The sequence below is a fragment of the Neocloeon triangulifer genome, unplaced genomic scaffold (genome assembly GCF_031216515.1).
Source record: "Neocloeon triangulifer isolate White Clay Creek 2 clone unplaced genomic scaffold, ASM3121651v1 ptg000013l, whole genome shotgun sequence".
Lineage (NCBI taxonomy): Eukaryota > Metazoa > Arthropoda > Insecta > Ephemeroptera > Baetidae > Neocloeon > Neocloeon triangulifer.
The window spans coordinates 3,823,665-3,845,563 of record NW_026775555.1 but is presented as its reverse complement, the minus strand read 5'-3'; the positions used below and the strand labels follow the sequence as shown (position 1 = coordinate 3,845,563).

General features: G+C 32.5%; 2 protein-coding genes across 2 annotated transcripts; one reads left to right on the top strand and one right to left on the bottom strand.

Moving 5' to 3' along the window:
* The first annotated feature begins 15,810 nt into the window (after positions 1 to 15,810).
* LOC132199025 (uncharacterized) lies at positions 15,811 to 19,296 on the top strand. Its single transcript, XM_059623399.1, has 12 exons — positions 15,811 to 15,815; positions 15,990 to 16,133; positions 16,221 to 16,462; positions 16,574 to 16,655; positions 16,732 to 16,983; positions 17,099 to 17,301; positions 17,434 to 17,560; positions 17,672 to 17,743; positions 17,896 to 18,045; positions 18,228 to 18,291; positions 18,359 to 18,562; positions 18,623 to 19,296. Exons 2-12 carry the CDS (start codon positions 16,035 to 16,037, stop codon positions 19,294 to 19,296), a joined length of 2,169 nt encoding a protein of 722 aa, XP_059479382.1. The 5' UTR covers positions 15,811 to 15,815; positions 15,990 to 16,034.
* A 311-nt stretch (positions 19,297 to 19,607) lies between these two features.
* On the bottom strand, positions 19,608 to 21,375 carry LOC132198768 (bystin-like). Its single transcript, XM_059622981.1, has 7 exons — positions 21,161 to 21,375; positions 20,864 to 21,046; positions 20,660 to 20,801; positions 20,455 to 20,604; positions 20,177 to 20,403; positions 19,910 to 20,118; positions 19,608 to 19,857 (listed from the first exon to the last, which is right to left on the bottom strand). Exons 1-7 carry the CDS (start codon positions 21,299 to 21,301, stop codon positions 19,836 to 19,838), a joined length of 1,074 nt encoding a protein of 357 aa, XP_059478964.1. The 5' UTR covers positions 21,302 to 21,375; the 3' UTR covers positions 19,608 to 19,835.
* Positions 21,376 to 21,899: the final 524 nt, after the last annotated feature.

Below are 21,899 nucleotides of genomic sequence, written 5' to 3'. Positions count from 1 at the left end.
ATGAAATTTTTAAAAACTTAAGGATTAAATTTCATCGCTGTAAAAAAAAATCCGCAATTGAAATCTAATCCTTTCGTTTTTAAAAATAACCACTAAGAGAAATATTTTTTGAAGTTACTTGGAGCACTCTTGATTTTCTTATACCAAGACCACACAACGCGAGTGACGTTATAATTAAAAAAAATCTTCATAGATGAAATTTTTAAAAACTTAAGGATTAAATTTCATCGCTGTAAAAAAAAATCCGCAAGTGAAATCTAATCCTTTCGTTTTTAAAAATAACCACTAAGTAGAATAATTTTAAATTTGACGTTACTTGGAGCACTCTTGATTTTCTTATACCAAGACCACACAACGCGAGTGACGTTATAATTAAAAAAAATCTTCATAGATGAAATTTTTAAAAACTTAAGGATTAAATTTCATCGCTGTAAAAAAAAATCCGCAATTGAAATCTAATCCTTTCGTTTTTAAAAATAACCACTAAGAGAAATATTTTTTGAAGTTACTTGGAGCACTCTTGATTTTCTTATACCAAGACAACACAACGCTAGTGACGTTATAATTAAAAAAAAACTTCATAGATGAAATTTTTAAAAACGCAAGGATTAAATTTCATCGCTGTAAAAAAAAATCCGCAAGTGAAATCTAATCCTTTCGTTTTTAAAAATAACCACTAAGAGAAATATTTTTTGAAGTTACTTGGAGCACTCTTGATTTTCTTATACCAAGACCACACAACGCGAGTGACGTTATAATTTAAAAAAAAACTTCATAGATGAAATTTTTAAAAACGTAAGGATTAAATTTCATCGCTGTAAAAAAAAATCCGCAAGTGAAATCTAATCCTTTCGTTTTTAAAAATAACCACTAAGTAGAATAATTTTAAATTTGACGATACTTGGAGCACTCTTGATTTTCTTATACAAAGACCACACAACGCGAGTGACGTTATAATTAAAAAAAATCTTCATAGATGAAATTTTTAAAAACTTAAGGATTAAATTTCATCGCTGTAAAAAAAAATCCGCAAATGAAATCTAATCCTTTCGTTTTTAAAAATAACCACTAAGAGAAATATTTTTTGAAGTTACTTGGAGCACTCTTGATTTTCTTATACCAAGACCACACAACGCGAGTGACGTTATAATTTAAAAAAAAACTTCATAGATGAAATTTTTAAAAACGTAAGGATTAAATTTCATCGCTGTAAAAAAAAATCCGCAAGTGAAATCTAATCCTTTCGTTTTTAAAAATAACCACTAAGTAGAATAATTTTAAATTTGACGTTACTTGGAGCACTCTTGATTTTCTTATACCAAGACCACACAACGCGAGTGACGTTATAATTAAAAAAAACTTCATAGATGAAATTTTTAAAAACGTAAGGATTAAATTTCATCGCTGTAAAAAAAAATCCGCAAGTGAAATCTAATCCTTTCGTTTTTAAAAATAACCACTAAGTAGAATAATTTTAAATTTGACGTTACTTAAAGCACTCTTGATTTTCTTATACCAAGACCACACAACGCGAGTGACGTTATAATTAAAAAAAATCTTCATAGATGAAATTTTTAAAAACTTAAGGATTAAATTTCATCGCTGTAAAAAAAAATCCGCAAGTGAAATCTAATCCTTTCGTTTTTAAAAATAACCACTAAGTAGAATAATTTTAAATTTGACGTTACTTGGAGCACTCTTGATTTTCTTATACCAAGACCACACAACGCGAGTGACGTTATAATTAAAAAAAACTTCATAGATGAAATTTTTAAAAACGTAAGGATTAAATTTCATCGCTGTAAAAAAAAATCCGCAAGTGAAATCTAATCCTTTCGTTTTTAAAAATAACCACTAAGTAGAATAATTTTAAATTTGACGTTACTTGGAGCACTCTTGATTTTCTTATACCAAGACCACACAACGCGAGTGACGTTATAATTAAAAAAAACTTCATAGATGAAATTTTTAAAAACGTAAGGATTAAATTTCATCGCTGTAAAAAAAAATCCGCAAGTGAAATCTAATCCTTTCGTTTTTAAAAATAACCACTAAGTAGAATAATTTTAAATTTGACGTTACTTGGAGCACTCTTGATTTTCTTATACCAAGACCACACAACGCGAGTGACGTTATAATTAAAAAAAATCTTCATAAATGAAATTTTAAAAAACTTAAGTATTAAATTTCATCGCTGTAAAAAAAATCCGCAAGTGAAATCTAATCCTTTCGTTTTTAAAAATAACCACTAAGTAGAATAATTTTAAATTTGACGTTACTTGCAGCACTCTTGGTTTTCTTATACCAAGACCACACAACGCGAGTGACGTTATAATTAAAAAAAAACTTCATAGATGAAATTTTTAAAAAACGTAAGGATTAAATTTCATCGCTGTAAAAAAAAATCCGCAAGTGAAATCTAATCCTTTCGTTTTTAAAAATAACCACTAAGTAGAATAATTTTAAATTTGACGTTACTTGGAGCACTCTTGATTTTCTTATACCAAGACCACACAACGCGAGTGACGTTATAATTAAAAAAAACTTCATAGATGAAATTTTTAAAAACGTAAGGATTAAATTTCATCGCTGTAAAAAAAAATCCGCAAGTGAAATCTAATCCTTTCGTTTTGAAAAATAACCACTAAGTAGAATAATTTTAAATTTGACGTTACTTTAAGCACTCTTGATTTTCTTATACCAAGACCACACAACGCTAGTGACGTTATAATTAAAAAAAACTTCATAGATGAAATTTTTAAAAACGTAAGGATTAAATTTCATCGCTGTAAAAAAAAATCCGCAAGTGAAATCTAATCCTTTCGTTTTTAAAAATAACCACTAAATAGAATAATTTTAAATTTGGCGTTACTTGGAGCACTCTTGATTTTCTTATACCAAGACCACACAACGCGAGTGACGTTATAATTAAAAAAAATCTTCATAGATGAAATTTTTAAAAACTTAAGGATTAAATTTCATCGCTGTAAAAAAAAATCCGCAAGTGAAATCTAATCCTTTCGTTTTTAAAAATAACCACTAAGTAGAATAATTTTAAATTTGACGTTACTTTAAGCACTCTTGATTTTCTTATACCAAGACCACACAACGCGAGTGACGTTATAATTAAAAAAAATCTTCATAGATGAAATTTTTAAAAACTTAAGGATTAAATTTCATCGCTGTAAAAAAAAATCCGCAAGTGAAATCTAATCCTTTCGTTTTTAAAAATAACCACTAAGTAGAATAATTTTAAATTTGACGTTACTTGGAGCACTCTTGGTTTTCTTATACCAAGACCACACAACGCGAGTGACGTTATAATTAAAAAAAACTTCATAGATGAAATTTTTATAAACGTAAGGATTAAATTTCATCGCTGTAAAAAAAAATCCGCAAGTGAAATCTAATCCTTTCGTTTTGAAAAATAACCACTAAGTAGAATAATTTTAAATTTGACGTTACTTTAAGCACTCTTGATTTTCTTATACCAAGACCACACAACGCTAGTGACGTTATAATTAAAAAAAACTTCATAGATGAAATTTTTAAAAACGTAAGGATTAAATTTCATCGCTGTAAAAAAAAATCCGCAAGTGAAATCTAATCCTTTCGTTTTTAAAAATAACCACTAAATAGAATAATTTTAAATTTGGCGTTACTTGGAGCACTCTTGATTTTCTTATACCAAGACCACACAACGCGAGTGACGTTATAATTAAAAAAAATCTTCATAGATGAAATTTTTAAAAACTTAAGGATTAAATTTCATCGCTGTAAAAAAAAATCCGCAAGTGAAATCTAATCCTTTCGTTTTTAAAAATAACCACTAAGTAGAATAATTTTAAATTTGACGTTACTTTAAGCACTCTTGATTTTCTTATACCAAGACCACACAACGCGAGTGACGTTATAATTAAAAAAAATCTTCATAGATGAAATTTTTAAAAACTTAAGGATTAAATTTCATCGCTGTAAAAAAAAATCCGCAAGTGAAATCTAATCCTTTCGTTTTTAAAAATAACCACTAAGTAGAATAATTTTAAATTTGACGTTACTTTAAGCACTCTTGATTTTCTTATACCAAGACCACACAACGCGAGTGACGTTATAATTAAAAAAAATCTTCATAGATGAAATTTTTAAAAACTTAAGGATTAAATTTCATCGCTGTAAAAAAAAATCCGCAAGTGAAATCTAATCCTTTCGTTTTTAAAAATAACCACTAAGTAGAATAATTTTAAATTTGACGTTACTTGGAGCACTCTTGGTTTTCTTATACCAAGACCACACAACGCGAGTGACGTTATAATTAAAAAAAACTTCATAGATGAAATTTTTAAAAACGTAAGGATTAAATTTCATCGCTGTAAAAAAAAATCCGCAAGTGAAATCTAATCCTTTCGTTTTTAAAAATAACCACAAAGTAGAATAATTTTAAATTTGACGTTACTTGGAGCACTCTTGATTTTCTTATACCAAGACCACACAACGCGAGTGACGTTATAATTAAAAAAAAACTTCATAGATGAAATTTTTAAAAACGTAAGGATTAAATTTCATCGCTGTAAAAAAAAATCCGCAAGTGAAATCTAATCCTTTCGTTTTGAAAAATAACCACTAAGTAGAATAATTTTAAATTTGACGTTACTTTAAGCACTCTTGATTTTCTTATACCAAGACCACACAACGCTAGTGACGTTATAATTAAAAAAAACTTCATAGATGAAATTTTTAAAAACGTAAGGATTAAATTTCATCGCTGTAAAAAAAAATCCGCAAGTGAAATCTAATCCTTTCGTTTTTAAAAATAACCACAAAGTAGAATAATTTTAAATTTGACGTTACTTGGAGCACTCTTGATTTTCTTATACCAAGACCACACAACGCGAGTGACGTTATAATTAAAAAAAACTTCATAGATGAAATTTTTAAAAACGTAAGGATTAAATTTCATCGCTGTAAAAAAAAATCCGCAAGTGAAATCTAATCCTTTCGTTTTTAAAAATAACCACTAAGTAGAATAATTTTAAATTTGACGTTACTTGGAGCACTCTTGGTTTTCTTATACCAAGACCACACAACGCGAGTGACGTTATAATTAAAAAAAACTTCATAGATGAAATTTTTAAAAACGTAAGGATTAAATTTCATCGCTGTAAAAAAAAATCCGCAAGTGAAATCTAATCCTTTCGTTTTTAAAAATAACCACTAAGTAGAATAATTTTAAATTTGACGTTACTTGGAGCACTCTTGGTTTTCTTATACCAAGACCACACAACGCGAGTGACGTTATAATTAAAAAAAACTTCATAGATGAAATTTTTAAAAAACGTAAGGATTAAATTTCATCGCTGTAAAAAAAAATCCGCAAGTGAAATCTAATCCTTTCGTTTTTAAAAATAACCACTAAGTAGAATAATTTTAAATTTGACGTTACTTGGAGCACTCTTGATTTTCTTATACCAAGACCACACAACGCGAGTGACGTTATAATTAAAAAAAACTTCATAGATGAAATTTTTAAAAACGTAAGGATTAAATTTCATCGCTGTAAAAAAAAATCCGCAAGTGAAATCTAATCCTTTCGTTTTTAAAAATAACCACTAAGTAGAATAATTTTAAATTTGACGTTACTTTAAGCACTCTTGATTTTCTTATACCAAGACCACACAACGCGAGTGACGTTATAATTAAAAAAAACTTCATAGATGAAATTTTTAAAAACGTAAGGATTAAATTTCATCGCTGTAAAAAAAAATCCGCAAGTGAAATCTAATCCTTTCGTTTTTAAAAATAACCACTAAGTAGAATAATTTTAAATTTGACGTTACTTGGAGCACTCTTGATTTTCTTATACCAAGACCACACAACGCGAGTGACGTTATAATTAAAAAAAATCTTCATATATGAAATTTTAAAAAACTTAAGGATTAAATTTCATCGCTGTAAAAAAAAATCCGCAAGTGAAATCTAATCCTTTCGTTTTTAAAAATAACCACTAAGTAGAATAATTTTAAATTTGACGTTACTTGGAGCACTCTTGATTTTCTTATACCAAGACCACACAACGCGAGTGACGTTATAATTAAAAAAAATCTTCATAGATGAAATTTTTAAAAACTTAAGGATTAAATTTCATCGCTGTAAAAAAAAATCCGCAAGTGAAATCTAATCCTTTCGTTTTTAAAAATAACCACTAAGTAGAATAATTTTAAATTTGACGTTACTTGGAGCACTCTTGATTTTCTTATACCAAGACCACACAACGCGAGTGACGTTATAATTAAAAAAAATCTTCATATATGAAATTTTAAAAAACTTAAGGATTAAATTTCATCGCTGTAAAAAAAAATCCGCAAGTGAAATCTAATCCTTTCGTTTTTAAAAATAACCAATAAGTAGAATAATTTTAAATTTGACGTTACTTGGAGCACTCTTGGTTTTCTTATACCAAGACCACACAACGCGAGTGACGTTATAATTTAAAAAAAACTTCATAGATGAAATTTTTAAAAACTTAAGGATTAAATTTCATCGCTGTAAAAAAAAATCCGCAAGTGAAATCTAATCCTTTCGTTTTTAAAAATAACCACTAAGTAGAATAATTTTAAATTTGACGTTACTTGGAGCACTCTTGATTTTCTTATACCAAGACCACACAACGCGAGTGACGTTATAATTAAAAAAAATCTTCATAGATGAAATTTTTAAAAACTTAAGGATTAAATTTCATCGCTGTAAAAAAAAATCCGCAATTGAAATCTAATCCTTTCGTTTTTAAAAATAACCACTAAGAGAAATATTTTTTGAAGTTACTTGGAGCACTCTTGATTTTCTTATACCAAGACCACACAACGCGAGTGACGTTATAATTAAAAAAAATCTTCATAGATGAAATTTTTAAAAACTTAAGGATTAAATTTCATCGCTGTAAAAAAAAATCCGCAAGTGAAATCTAATCCTTTCGTTTTTAAAAATAACCACTAAGTAGAATAATTTTAAATTTGACGTTACTTGGAGCACTCTTGATTTTCTTATACCAAGACCACACAACGCGAGTGACGTTATAATTAAAAAAAATCTTCATAGATGAAATTTTTAAAAACTTAAGGATTAAATTTCATCGCTGTAAAAAAAAATCCGCAATTGAAATCTAATCCTTTCGTTTTTAAAAATAACCACTAAGAGAAATATTTTTTGAAGTTACTTGGAGCACTCTTGATTTTCTTATACCAAGACAACACAACGCTAGTGACGTTATAATTAAAAAAAAACTTCATAGATGAAATTTTTAAAAACGCAAGGATTAAATTTCATCGCTGTAAAAAAAAATCCGCAAGTGAAATCTAATCCTTTCGTTTTTAAAAATAACCACTAAGAGAAATATTTTTTGAAGTTACTTGGAGCACTCTTGATTTTCTTATACCAAGACCACACAACGCGAGTGACGTTATAATTTAAAAAAAAACTTCATAGATGAAATTTTTAAAAACGTAAGGATTAAATTTCATCGCTGTAAAAAAAAATCCGCAAGTGAAATCTAATCCTTTCGTTTTTAAAAATAACCACTAAGTAGAATAATTTTAAATTTGACGATACTTGGAGCACTCTTGATTTTCTTATACAAAGACCACACAACGCGAGTGACGTTATAATTAAAAAAAATCTTCATAGATGAAATTTTTAAAAACTTAAGGATTAAATTTCATCGCTGTAAAAAAAAATCCGCAAATGAAATCTAATCCTTTCGTTTTTAAAAATAACCACTAAGAGAAATATTTTTTGAAGTTACTTGGAGCACTCTTGATTTTCTTATACCAAGACCACACAACGCGAGTGACGTTATAATTTAAAAAAAAACTTCATAGATGAAATTTTTAAAAACGTAAGGATTAAATTTCATCGCTGTAAAAAAAAATCCGCAAGTGAAATCTAATCCTTTCGTTTTTAAAAATAACCACTAAGTAGAATAATTTTAAATTTGACGATACTTGGAGCACTCTTGATTTTCTTATACAAAGACCACACAACGCGAGTGACGTTATAATTTAAAAAAAACTTCATAGATGAAATTTTTAAAAACGTAAGGATTAAATTTCATCGCTGTAAAAAAAAATCCGCAAGTGAAATCTAATCCTTTCGTTTTTAAAAATAACCACTAAGTAGAATAATTTTAAATTTGACGTTACTTAAAGCACTCTTGATTTTCTTATACCAAGACCACACAACGCGAGTGACGTTATAATTAAAAAAAATCTTCATAGATGAAATTTTTAAAAACTTAAGGATTAAATTTCATCGCTGTAAAAAAAAATCCGCAAGTGAAATCTAATCCTTTCGTTTTTAAAAATAACCACTAAGTAGAATAATTTTAAATTTGACGTTACTTGGAGCACTCTTGATTTTCTTATACCAAGACCACACAACGCGAGTGACGTTATAATTAAAAAAAACTTCATAGATGAAATTTTTAAAAACGTAAGGATTAAATTTCATCGCTGTAAAAAAAAATCCGCAAGTGAAATCTAATCCTTTCGTTTTTAAAAATAACCACTAAGTAGAATAATTTTAAATTTGACGTTACTTGGAGCACTCTTGATTTTCTTATACCAAGACCACACAACGCGAGTGACGTTATAATTAAAAAAAACTTCATAGATGAAATTTTTAAAAACGTAAGGATTAAATTTCATCGCTGTAAAAAAAAATCCGCAAGTGAAATCTAATCCTTTCGTTTTTAAAAATAACCACTAAGTAGAATAATTTTAAATTTGACGTTACTTGGAGCACTCTTGATTTTCTTATACCAAGACCACACAACGCGAGTGACGTTATAATTAAAAAAAATCTTCATAAATGAAATTTTAAAAAACTTAAGTATTAAATTTCATCGCTGTAAAAAAAATCCGCAAGTGAAATCTAATCCTTTCGTTTTTAAAAATAACCACTAAGTAGAATAATTTTAAATTTGACGTTACTTGCAGCACTCTTGGTTTTCTTATACCAAGACCACACAACGCGAGTGACGTTATAATTAAAAAAAAACTTCATAGATGAAATTTTTAAAAACGTAAGGATTTAATTTCATCGCTGTAAAAAAAAATTCGCAAGTGAAATCTAATCCTTTCGTTTTTAAAAATTACCACTAAGTAGAATAATTTTAAATTTGACGTTTCTTAAAGCACTCTTGATTTTCTTATACCAAGACCACACAACACGAGTGACGTTATAATTAAAAAAAAAACTTCATAGATGAAATTTTTAAAAACGTAAGGATTAAATTTCATCGCTGTAAAAAAAAATCCGCAAGTGAAATCTAATCCTTTCGTTTTTAAAATTAACCACTAAGAAGAATATTTTTAATTTTGACGTTACTTGGAGCACAATCTCCTTTTAAAAAAATGCCCAACTTTGAGCCCTGTTAAGTAGGCAATTTTGAGAATTTTCAAAATCCTTCCAAACTTTATCTCTATACACTTAATGGAATCGGCCGGCCAAATTTTATCCAAATCGGTTGACCCATCCCAAAGGTGGGTCAAAATAAAAAAATCTGCCATAATCACTTTTAAATTAGAGAACAAGCTAAAATTTGACAAGTTTTTTAGAAGTTAAATTAAATTCATTAAGATTAAAGAAGGGCAGATTACATTGAGAGTTTCTCGAATAAGGGCGCGGAAATAGTTAGGTGACGCAGCAGTGGCACATGCGGCGAGTAGGCACGACACGCTGCGGAGTCCTCGAGGTCGAAGCCCACGGTCGCTTACGCACTGCGGGCTTTTGCAGATAATTAGGCGAGACTCGAGCAATGGCATGCTGACTAGAGATGATGCATGGCCTGCATGGGGCAAGTAGGCCAGCGCGTGCTCGGCTTGCCACTCTCGTAACTAGGAAAAAAGAGGGTTGGTCAAAGTGCCGACACTTTTTATTATATGCAAATGAGTGTAGTCATGAAGACGCCGAGGCGCCCCATGGAGGGCTTGCCAAATGATTTTCGGCAACCCGAGAAAAGTGGAAAATTTAATCTTCTTGATTCTTGATAATCCACGCACGGCATTTAGCTCAAGATGTGCAAAATATTTAATTCTTAAAAAGCACGCGAAGGACACTGCGACGGAATAATTTATTTTTATGCGGAAAAAACGGGGGTTGCCGGAGAGTATAAAAAGGCGGAGTCAGGGAGAGCAAGGGGCTTTCGAAGTTGATCTCGCGCATCATCTTCTCGTGGGACAACCGGACGTTCGAATCTCGCCATGGGGTAGACCGGCACGGACAACTCGCTCGCTATCGCTCCGGCATGAGCCGATGTCAGCCGCGAATTAATTTAGTCGAATTCCTTGTGTAATTACTATCTTCTTAAATATATTTTGAAGGGGCGCATATATTGAACGGAGGGAATATCAGCTCGCGAAATTCACGGAGGCGCGGAAGCGTTTGGATTGGGCGCGCAGTCATTATCTATTTCGGTGAGATTAATTAGGGAGAATTAATTTGGAAACAATTTGCTTACGATTAATGCTAATCACACCACACACACGCACGCACACATGATTAGTTCCCTTTAATTCGGCAGATCTTCCATTCTAATAAATATGATTTAAGAAGACGCCGTATTAATCGCGACTGCGAGAGAGATTAATTTGACATTGTGTTGTGTATATGTTCTTGAGAGAAAAGGAGTACAGAATCCAGTTAAGAAGGGATAAAGTTTATCCTAGAAGGACGTCAACCTCAACTATAAATAACCCCCTCTGGATATTGTGGAGCCTAATAAGCTCACGGGTGCCAAAAACAGGATATTGAGGAGGTTCGAGGAAAAAAGGCGCGACATCTCCGGCCAACAACGAGTTTGAAATAAAGGGTTAAAACTTAATAAGGCCGGGAGGAAGCATTTTCTCCCGTGCTCAATTTTGTCATGCGTGAGAAAGTGCGCTGCTCTTCCTCAAAAGAACCTTATTGGGCAATGGACTTTAAGTTGCTGAAAAGTGACAGACACATCTCCAGGGAAATAATCTAAAAGGTAAAAAGTGGTGGTGCCAGCAAGCCCAGCGAAGCTAAATTACATTCAACACTGCGTCGTTTTGCACCAGGATATTTAAAATATGCAAACCTACGAAGAAGTGCCAAGTTCTCAGGCCACCCTCGAGAAGGGCCCCTAATTGGATGGATGAGTATTGAGTCCGTGAAATTTTAAAAGTGCGTTTAATTTTGTTGTTGGTTTTAAAATAAAGTATGCTACCGAGAGGAGAGACTTCTAAAATATCAAAGAGAAAAATGAATAGCGAATTCGCACTTTCCTGCGCAACCCTTCGTTAGCTGCAATATAAATGAAAATTCAACAGCGTCTGTCCGCGTCAACATGAAAGGCAGAAAGGGATCAGCGCATGTTCGGAGAGGACTGCAATTTGCATCGCACTATTTTCATTCCCTCAGAATGGACAAGATTAAATATCTTGGAATCAATCATTGTGAACGGGAATCGTCCTTTTTTCATCAAACATTTTATTGAATGTTTGTTTACTATGCAAACTTCGTCACTAAAATATTTTGGGATATTTATGTTTAATTGATCACTTTTCTTTATCTCGCCTAGAAATATCGGTTCAAATTATGTAGGTAAAAGTTGGTATAAATGTAAATTAATAGTATTCAAAGTGGCGAGGGATATTCACCTCCATCTGAAGACCAAATATGTTGCTTGCTTTCTTGGTGAAAATAAATCATCAAGCTAGATGAAAAACCGGTGTAAAATTAAAAAGTTTGAAATACTGAGGAAAATGTGAACTTTTTATTGAAGAAAGTATAAGTGCTGGGGACTTTGAGGATTTCCTTCCTACCTCATGGCAATAATAATATATCAATTTTGATGTTTTTCAAATTTACAATTATGACGGTTTTGAGATACCGTCTTTATTTGGATTTTAATAACTGGCATTTGAATCTAAGCTTAAATACCACGCGTTTCACTATTTCAAGAATTCACAGGGTTTGAAGGCTTCGTTTTTGGTGGTTCAATCTGGGTTCAAAAGATATAGATCAGATTTTACGTGCCCTTCAAAATGATTACCCTTAGTTTATTTTCCTCCGGGGGCCTGGAAACCTCTTAGTGCCTGCAGGTAAAAAAAATGTAATTCTCAAAATTAAATTAAATTTATCTAATAAAAGCTCAAATTTTGACCAATACAAAAGAGCCACCAGACTAAACTTGTTTCCTTTTTCTTTTGAAAATCCTTATTAATTTCATTTGGTCTTAATTAACTTCTCTGTTCCACTTCATTAAACCTTAACCGTGTTGGTAAATTGAACCAGAAATTTCTTCTTGCAAAATTAAATTAGTTTAAATTTTGCAACACGCACCAACATGAACATTTTTGCATCTTTTATTATGAGTGAGCCACACTATTTCAACAACTTAAGATATTCGATTAATTATAATTTTACTTTCCTACGTAAATGAATGAAATTATATTATGATATAAGCAAAATAAAAAATATGAACGTAGGAAACTATTGGATCATCAAAAGATGATGGAGAGGTATGCAACTCGCCAGACACATAAGTCAAGCGTGCTGCATCACAACGTTTGCAGGTGCGTTTGGCTCGACAGTAAATAATAATAATAATTATCTCCATATAGTTATATGGAGATAATTATTATTATTATTTAGATGGATGTCCTACAGTGGCTACCGCAAAAGTCTTTATTTTCATTTTAATTCATCAACATCTACACGGATGGCTGAATGGCATCAGACGCTTTCCTTTAATGCGATTCAATCTGATCGTTATACTAGTAAGGGAAACAAAATTTGCTCAGCACTGTCAAACTCGGCCACTTTTAATTTTGCCCCATGACAAAGAGTCATTTTATTAAATTATTACTCTGCGTCAGCTCTGCGATCTCTCTAATTTACCCCTTAATTATCTTTCAAAGGTTGGCGATGAATTCGCGAGCTGGAAATTTAACTGTAAAACTGGTTGAAATACATTATCGGGGAATAAACTTAAAGTACACAAGGCGTGAATTGAGCCTACTAGGAAACAATAAAGTACAGAGTTATAATCCCCCTCAATTATAAAATATTATAAAATAATATTTTTTTTTTTTTTGTAAAATTCGGACAGTGTTGATGTATACACTGCTTTCTGTTCTCCTTTTTTTTCAAGGAGATTGTTGGATTTTATTCGGCCAACTTGTAAATTTTTTTATGTTGTACCAAACTACATTGCAAATACTGCCCAGTATCGCAGTATCACACCATAAGTCAATAAAGGATAATAAAAATAATATATCGAAGCGCGGCGTCTCTTTTCTTTCTCTCGTCGCTATTTGCTGCTGCTGCTGCTGCTGCTGCTTGTCGTTCACTCTGCCACATAATTCATAGCGCGGGGAACAAGATAGAATTATTACTCTAACAGGGAAAACGGCATAGATATCAAATCATTATAGCAGTGAATAAAATTTTAATTGTGTTCCATATAATCGCCAAAATTAACCTCGCACTTTGTCAAAATATATATATCTTAAGTAGACTACGCAAATAAAAGGCGCTCTTGAACTTAATTTTTGTAGCCAAAAAACAGACTTTTAGACATATTCATTTGTAAAAAAGGACTCTTTAAATTTTTAATTTTAAAGTATTTTGGTGCATTTTATAAAATGAATATCGAGGAACAAATTTTGCTCTTAATATTGTCACAGAGTGACATAGCGATTAGCGTAAAGCCAAGTATTGGCGCCCTGTCAGCAGTACACTGCCTTCTGACAGATACAAGTTTCGCCAGCTGTGCAGTTGGACAGAGGTCGGGTCACCAAGCAGGCACCATCAGGGAGTCGTACAGCGCATAGTCGTCGCCTTACGCCTCACCGCTGAGCAGTTGGACGAGAGTGTCCGACGAGACGCCATCAACCAGACAATATGGTCGTCATCCCTGTAAAGTTGTAAACCCAAATGGACAGTCACCTACGAGTCACCCAGAGCAAGTGTGTCAGACAGAGGCCTCGTGACAATATGAACTTCGCGTGGGAATGCGAAAATTCGCTCAGCGTAATTGTGGACGCCTACTAGGCTGTTAATGGCGTTATGCGATCAGCAACTTCTATATTTTTTTATCTCGAGACATCTAAAAATCCAAAAAATTAATTTCTTATGCAAAAATCACTCAGTCAAAATGACTCAAAATACTTCAATGGCAATTAAATTTAAAAAAAAAAAATGAATTTTTATTTGTTATAAATATTCATTTGTAAAAAATCTACAACAGTTATACAACGAAAATGTGTCGTGTGCAATAGACTAAAATTTCCAATTGTTGGAAAATTCCAACAATTTTTTAACAATGAAAAATTTTTGAAGAAACATTTTAAATAATTAATTAATGGGAAAAATCAACATTTATTCATGAGTGAGAGTTAAAAAAGTTGTAAAGATTATAGAAATTTATGAAACATTGTTGAGAAAAATAATAATACCCAACAATTTTTTCCATCACCATCTATTGCAAGCAACATTGTCTCAAATTATTTATCCTCGTAGATTGCTTTGTGGGCCACCGGCCACCCTCGAACATAAATAATCATAAATAATAATACAGGGCGCAGCTCATCCATCACTTTTAAGCCGTCTTCCAATTTGGCCATCGGCCACACAAAGCCTGCAGCCACTGGCTCTAATCTAGTCACCCCTAATTGCCCTTGCAACAACACGATTTCGAGTGATCTCATTGATTTGTTCCTTCACCAGTCTGGACACAAGAAACCCTTAAAAAGGTAAAGTGAGCAGTCAAAAAGATTTGGAGCAAATCTGTTTAATTGTATTTTATTAATAATATTTTAAAACTGTATTGAAATATTATACAACGTAATATTATTAAGTATTAAAAATATTATAAAATTTGATTTATTTTTGCTTTTTTTTAATATGTGATATTAAAAATTTTAATCGAATTATGAATATACTGTACTATAAATTTTAATATTATATAAAATATTTATAATAATATTTTCAATACTTATTAATTTTTTTATGATAAATTTCCTGCCAATTTCTTCGTGATTAAGAGAATTTTATAAATTGAAACAATAAAATACTTTTTTGTAGGTTTTCTTTTCCTTAACTGAAGTTAAAAGACATTCTTTGATTCCTATTTATTTAAAAAAAGACAGAATTTGTTTCTAAAAAGAAAACAAGAAGAAAACTTTAACCAATAATTTTACATTAAATTTATATTTTAAATTTATCAATGGATATTAATAATTGTTTTCCTTTGCTAGTTGGTGATTTTTGCGCCACCGGCAACAGCGGCAGAACCAGAAGTGAGGGAAGTGCTGAACAGGGAGCCTAGTAGTACTCCAGCTACAACAAGCAGCGACAGGAGCAAAAGGAATCAAACCCCTACTCCCTACGACAAGATCAAACCTGTTGTCAACGGCGCGAACATCACACAACTTCGCCATTTTTTACGTCATTGGTCATTGCCCTGCGCGTCAGTAAGGAGATTGGCCTTTGGCATCCCTTTGAGCTTTGAGTCAAAAATAGACAAGGAATTAAATCCAAAAAGCGACGAGCTCTAAGTGAAAGGTAATAACAAAAAATAATCCAGGTATGCCGATAGTTAATTGTTTGTTCAATACAGAAAAAGTATGGAGGAGCACCCTGACAGAGCAGCCGCCGCGGCAGCAACTTTTAATATGGATGGACCTCTTATCATTAGTGACTGTGGCGGCCACACCATCGAGGATGACGAAACCATGGAGGAGTTTTTAATCGCCCTTCTAACCAGTGAGAGTGAAGTCCTTCAAAGCCATGGTGAAGTAAGTACTATGTGCTATTATGAATAAAATATAACTTTTAAGTGTAAGCTTAAGAAAATTCATGAGAAACTTTTATGTATTGATCATTTTTTCGTTATGTATTTAAATCCTTTATTTTTTAAATTACAAATATCATAATAATGTGTTAATGCCTGATTTTGTTGTGTTTTCCAGATAATTTTCACCCAGTCTTCACTGTTGATTCAAAAAGAAGTGTCGATGGACAAAATGATCTTTAATTGTCAGCTTCCACTCATTGTACGAATTAAAGGCGTTTCAATGCTGAGAAAAACATTGAATTCCATTGATTACACCAAAGTAGGTTTTTTTTTACATAATATAGTTGTATTTATTATTATTTTAATTAACTATAAATGCATTATTTAAATTTTTAAATCTCGTCAGATGTCATCCGAGCAGAGAGACTTGCTGCAAATGGAGATGAATAAACTTTTAGAAGGTCAGCTGCAAGATGAGCCCCAACTTTTGATTGAGGTTCTACTAATGATGCAAGAATTCTACAAAAATTTCAAAGAAACGACAAGCCAATACCACGATGGCGGATTAACTTTCATCACTAACATTGTGAAAATGTCGTTCACCTTGCCTGTTTACTTGCACGATGATCGCTTCTTCCATTTGCTGAAGTAATTCAATATAAGCATTTAAGATTCATAAATTTAAATTTTTTCAATTGCATTAGTTAAAAAGTTATATATTTCATGCTTTTCAATGGTAAATTTATATAATTTTTTAAGGACCGAATCTCATTTGGTGATGAAGCATTGGAACAAATTGCAAAAGTTTTTCGTTGAAGCTGTAAAGACCAATGCTGACAATGTATGTATTAATATAAGGTTTTTTAAATCTTCTATAGCTGAACCTGGCTGAACCTGAACTTTTTTCAATTTTTCAGTGTAAGTCAAACTGTATCACTCAGATGAAAATCGCCTTGTTTATGCTGGAGAGCAGAGTTGACCTCGGAAATGACAGTGTCATCGTGGACCTTCTTAAAATTGCAACACCTATTTTTCTTGAGACGTACATGAGTTTGGAAGACGCCTCTTTAATTCATTCAATATGTGATTGCCTCAAAAACATCAGTCAAAAAGATCAATCATTTCTGGATTCAAACAAGGAATCAATCATGTACCTTGGTGTTCTGCAGGTTAGTTTGTTGCTTACTTTTCTTTATAACTGATTATTTATTTTAAATGTATGATATAAAAGTACAAATTTGAAAAAATTTAAACCACACTAAATTAAAAATACGATTTTCAAAGGTCACTGCTTCTGGAACAAGTACGGGAAAAATTGAACAAGGCCTAGACTTGCTGCTCCTTGTGCTGACCCGTAGCGACAGAAACAAAACTATTAGCAAAATGATTTTGAAGCAAAAGTCCTTGCTGGAAAAATTTGTGCTCCAATTAAAAACTCTGCGATTTGGAAACAGTCAATTAAGCAGGAAGGCAGTCGTTGTTTTTTGGTAAGGACCTATTTTTAAACATGCACGTGCTCTTTGAAAATTTAGTATATGAGCCTTACTGATTATAGTATTAACCCCTCAATATAAAAACATTAAAGCGTGCAGAACACACTTCAATCTCAAATTTTTCAGGCAAGTTGAAAACACCATCCAAAATCTTTTGGCAAGCCAGGACAAATTTGCAGTAGTGTCAGTGTCAACCCTCCAAAGCTTGATGGCCCTCTTGAACAGCACATTGCACGAAGACAAAATAAAACAGGTTAGTGTGGCTTTTTTATGGTAATAAATAATGTAGCTTTGGTTAATATGCACATGACAATAAGAGTGTGTTCGACAATAATATGCTAAATAATTTTTCTGCTTTTTGCAGGACGTGTCAGTGATTGGCAAGTTGACCAAGAAAATTATAAGTTGCATACCAAATGAAGCAAGCGGAAGTAATGTGAGCAATTATCTTATTCACTTTTTTTTCATTTACATTATTGATCCTATCTAAGCTCATGGCCACTTCATTATTTCTTCTTGTCACATTCGGCGAGTTGAAATAGAATTTTATAATATTTATAGAATTTATTTACGACCTTTTTTGTTTAGTTGGCCAATGATGTGACAAAAGAAGCACCATCAAATCCTTTGGCAGATGTTTCCGAAGCATCTATGGAAACAAATAGCGAGGACCAGCGTCATGAAAGCTATGTTGATGATGGTCATGGAGAAACGGATAATCTAGAATACGAAGAAAATGTTAGTGATCGAGAGCAGTTATAATTATTATTATTTTCTAAAAGCACTCTCAGCTTATTACATTTTCACAGCTCTTTCTATGTTTAATTACTTCCAACTGAAATAGTCACTCTTAAATATCATTGAATTTATTATATTATGTATGCTAGATTGTTAGTAATGAAAATGTTTTATGTGAGCAGGATGAGCCTGCAAATAAAAGGACGAAGCCGACGCTCACTAATAAAATGGTTGTCTATGACTCTCGTAAGTTTTAAATTTTCTAAAAAATCATTTTCATATTATTTTGCATTAACATAATTCTTATTCACAGAAAAAAAGCATAGTTACATCGTATCCTTGGACGAAAACAGAAACAGTTACTACTGTGATGACTGCGGAACCGGCTACACAACCAGAAGAAATCTTTACCAACACATCAAGATGAGACACTTTCCCAGTTTTGTCCGAGGCTTTACTACGTGGCCTAGGGATTACGGAGAACCCAAAATTGGCAGCTCTTACATCATTGATGGAGGTATTTTTCTTTTCCAAAATTTTTTTTCTTTTTCTTACATCTTTTTGGTATGTTTTACAGAAGAAATTTACCTTAAGAGTGTCTATGACACTAGAATTAAATTTCATGTTCCTGATGTTCCTAAAAATGTTGAAGAGAGTGCCTCGACCTCATTTAAAACAATGCTTGAATTCTGGAACCATGACGCAGATAAAGACAAAACGTCAAATGAACAGAGCCTAAAAGCTATGCTAACTGCACCACCAGTATTTGTACCCACAGAAAATCAAAACCAGGAAGAGGACGAAGAGGATTTGAAGCTTCTTTTAAACCTCCACGTGAAAGGAAAGACACCCCTGCAGGTGGAGGTGGTGGACTTGTGTAGTTCGGGGGGTTTCTTTCAAACTTTGCAGAAAGGTGCCAACATCAAAATCACGTCAGGAGTCTACCTTGTGCTAAGTCAGGAGTTGGTGAACAAAATCCTAAACCCAGTGGAATCGGCAAAGAAGGCGTTTGACGAGTTAAAAAATTTTTTTGCCTCAGAAAATAGAGAGTTTGATAATGTAGAGAAAAGAGCAGGACAAGAAGTCTTTGACGACAAGCAGGCAGTCAAGTTTCTGAGTGGTGGTCTACTTATTGTTAAGTTAAGGTTGAACGAAATCTATGTGTTGGTTAACTTTAGCCTGGTTGCTTATACCGTAATTTGCGTTATTGGAAAACTTAGTCAGTTTGTCAAAAGCTACCTAGGAATATAGATTTATAGAATGAACTGTAAATAAAATTAAAAAAATTCCAAATAAGGTATTTTAATTTGTTTAAATTTATCATCTGTTTGAATAAAATGACTCTCAAGGAGATAATCATGGAAATGAAGAGATCGTGCTTTTCCTTGTCGCAGAAATTGTTTTTATTCGATGAGCTGTTTGTTTTTAAATAAAAAACAATTTCTGCTACAAGGAAAACCCTGACCTCTTCAATTCTATAAAAAAAAAAATCATTTTATAATCATGTTTGGAAAAGGTCAAATTAGCAATAAATTGTACTTTTTTTTTAAAATATAATTTCAATTTATTAGATCTCTTACTTTATTTATTTACAAGGAGCTCTCCATAGGTTCTCGTTCTTTTACCTCCAAATATCTGCACTTGGCGCTCTGCAGCTCTCTTCAAACCTCGGCACTGATGTTTGGTTTGGCTCCTCAGTAATTCAAGGAGTCCTTTTTTCTGCTCAGAGCTGATGTCACCTTTGTACCTCTGAACAGAAGTGAGCAAAGACTGGTGCTACAAACTGGCAATTATCGAGAATCCCTTGAAAACCTGCATCATTTTTTTTTATTAAATTAAATTTCAAATCACATCTCAACACTACCTTAAGAAGTGAAACACTAGGGAATCAATCACTCTGTACGGCAGGGCGTATTTCTTGTCGAGCAGAATCCTTATGAAAACGGACGTCGTTCCCGTGTACTCCATTTCTGCAAGCTTCAGCATGGCAGCGGCCGAATGGAGAAGAGGGATGGAATTCCGGGCCAAAACTGATCCCACGATAATAGCCTCTCGGAGGGTGCATGTTCCACTCTATTGGATTTTTTTTTTTTTTAATTACAACCTAAAGCAGATAACGTGGTCTACACACCTCGCACATGGGAATGAGCATTCCCTTCATAAAAGCGCCTGGTTTGAAAAGTGCCTTTCGTAGGGCCTGATACAAATGGAAGTTGAGTCGTTTGTATTCGCTAATGTCGTCTCGAACACGGGGAAGAAGAACCAAGTTGTAGAATCGCTGGGTCATTTTCTCAGTTAGATTCGAGGCAAAAATTCTTGTAGCTTGATACATGGCAGAAGCGCTCCACCTTTCTGGATCTGCACATAAAATGAATAGCAATTTATACGAATTAACTTCCAAATACGAACTTGTCAAGTATAGAATTTGCTCCCAGTTCTTGAGATTGGGAATCACTTTGAATGCCTTTGGCAGTTTTCCACTTCTGTATTTGGACAGGACCTCTCCAACACTTTGGTACATTTCCCTCACTCTTGGGTTTATGTCTTGCAGTTGAAGAGCTGAGAATTTTATAAATCATTTACTTAAAACTTGAAGCGTAATTGATTGACAAACCTCCTGCGTCCGAACACTGCGATTTCAATTCAGTTTGCTTCTCATTTATCTTGACCATAATTATGTCAGCCAGGGTTCTCTGAGGCACTGCACTCTTGTTCAAAAACATGTCCATCACTCTCTCCTCTTCCTCGTCAACCTCCTGTCAATATCAGAGCAAGTGATTAATTAATTTGTACATATAAACAATACGTCATGGCATACAATTTTGTCACAAAAGTCGTCCCCCTGCAAATCATCTTCACTCTCGTCGTACTCTTCAACTTCAAATTGTCCTAAACTTGTGTCCAAAGGGCCTGGTGGCTCGTCTTTTTCAACGCCTTCCTCCTCTCGTTTTTGACGCATCGCTTGTCCCAAAATTTTTTTGGACAACGAGGAGTCGACGAACTGAAATTCGAGATAAATTTAATTATATTCTTGGTGTTAAACTTGCATTTTATTTGCATCAAAAAATTAGAAAGTTTGTTGTTATGTATTAAAAAAAGAAAAATATGATCTAACCTCATCGTCGTCATCTTGACGAGGCCGCTTTGTTTTCACTCTTCCTCGAGGTTTGGCAAATTTATCGTCATCTAGCTGAGTCTCTAAATCTGATCTGCGCGTTTCGCTTTTGGAAACTTTGATTTTCTTTGCTTTTCCCATAGCAAAATATTTTGAAAACACAGAACGACGGTGCTCACGTGCAAAAATACAGAAGAAGGAAGAAGGCGGCGGTCTGCCATGTGCTTCACAGACTCGAGTAATTAAAAGGAGTTGCATTCGTGTAATGAATTTTGCCAGATATCACTGGAAAACGCTTCTAATTAAAACTCAATGTCTCAAAATTGCTACTTAAAAGCTATTATGGATGTATTTCTACATACGCTACGCAAGAAATAATAGAGACATAAAGTCAAAATTGTACATGTATGCGAAACTCCTTTACATACACTCCACATAACTATTTCAAATTTATCCGGCAAACCAACACGGCAAACGGTGCTGATCAACGTGCTGATTGACTATGTTGAACTTTATTACCAATAATGAATAGAATAATGGGAATAATGCAAAATGCCTATTATTAAATACTTCGGCTCCTTCAACCACATGCGAAAAAAAACGCAAAAATATTCATTATCTTTGCTTATAATTGGAAAAAAGGATGATCACTAAATTATTTCCAAGATTGGGTAATTTTACTTATTTTTAGTTTTTGCTGTATTAAATAAATTTTATAAAAAAATCAGTTGTTGAAAAT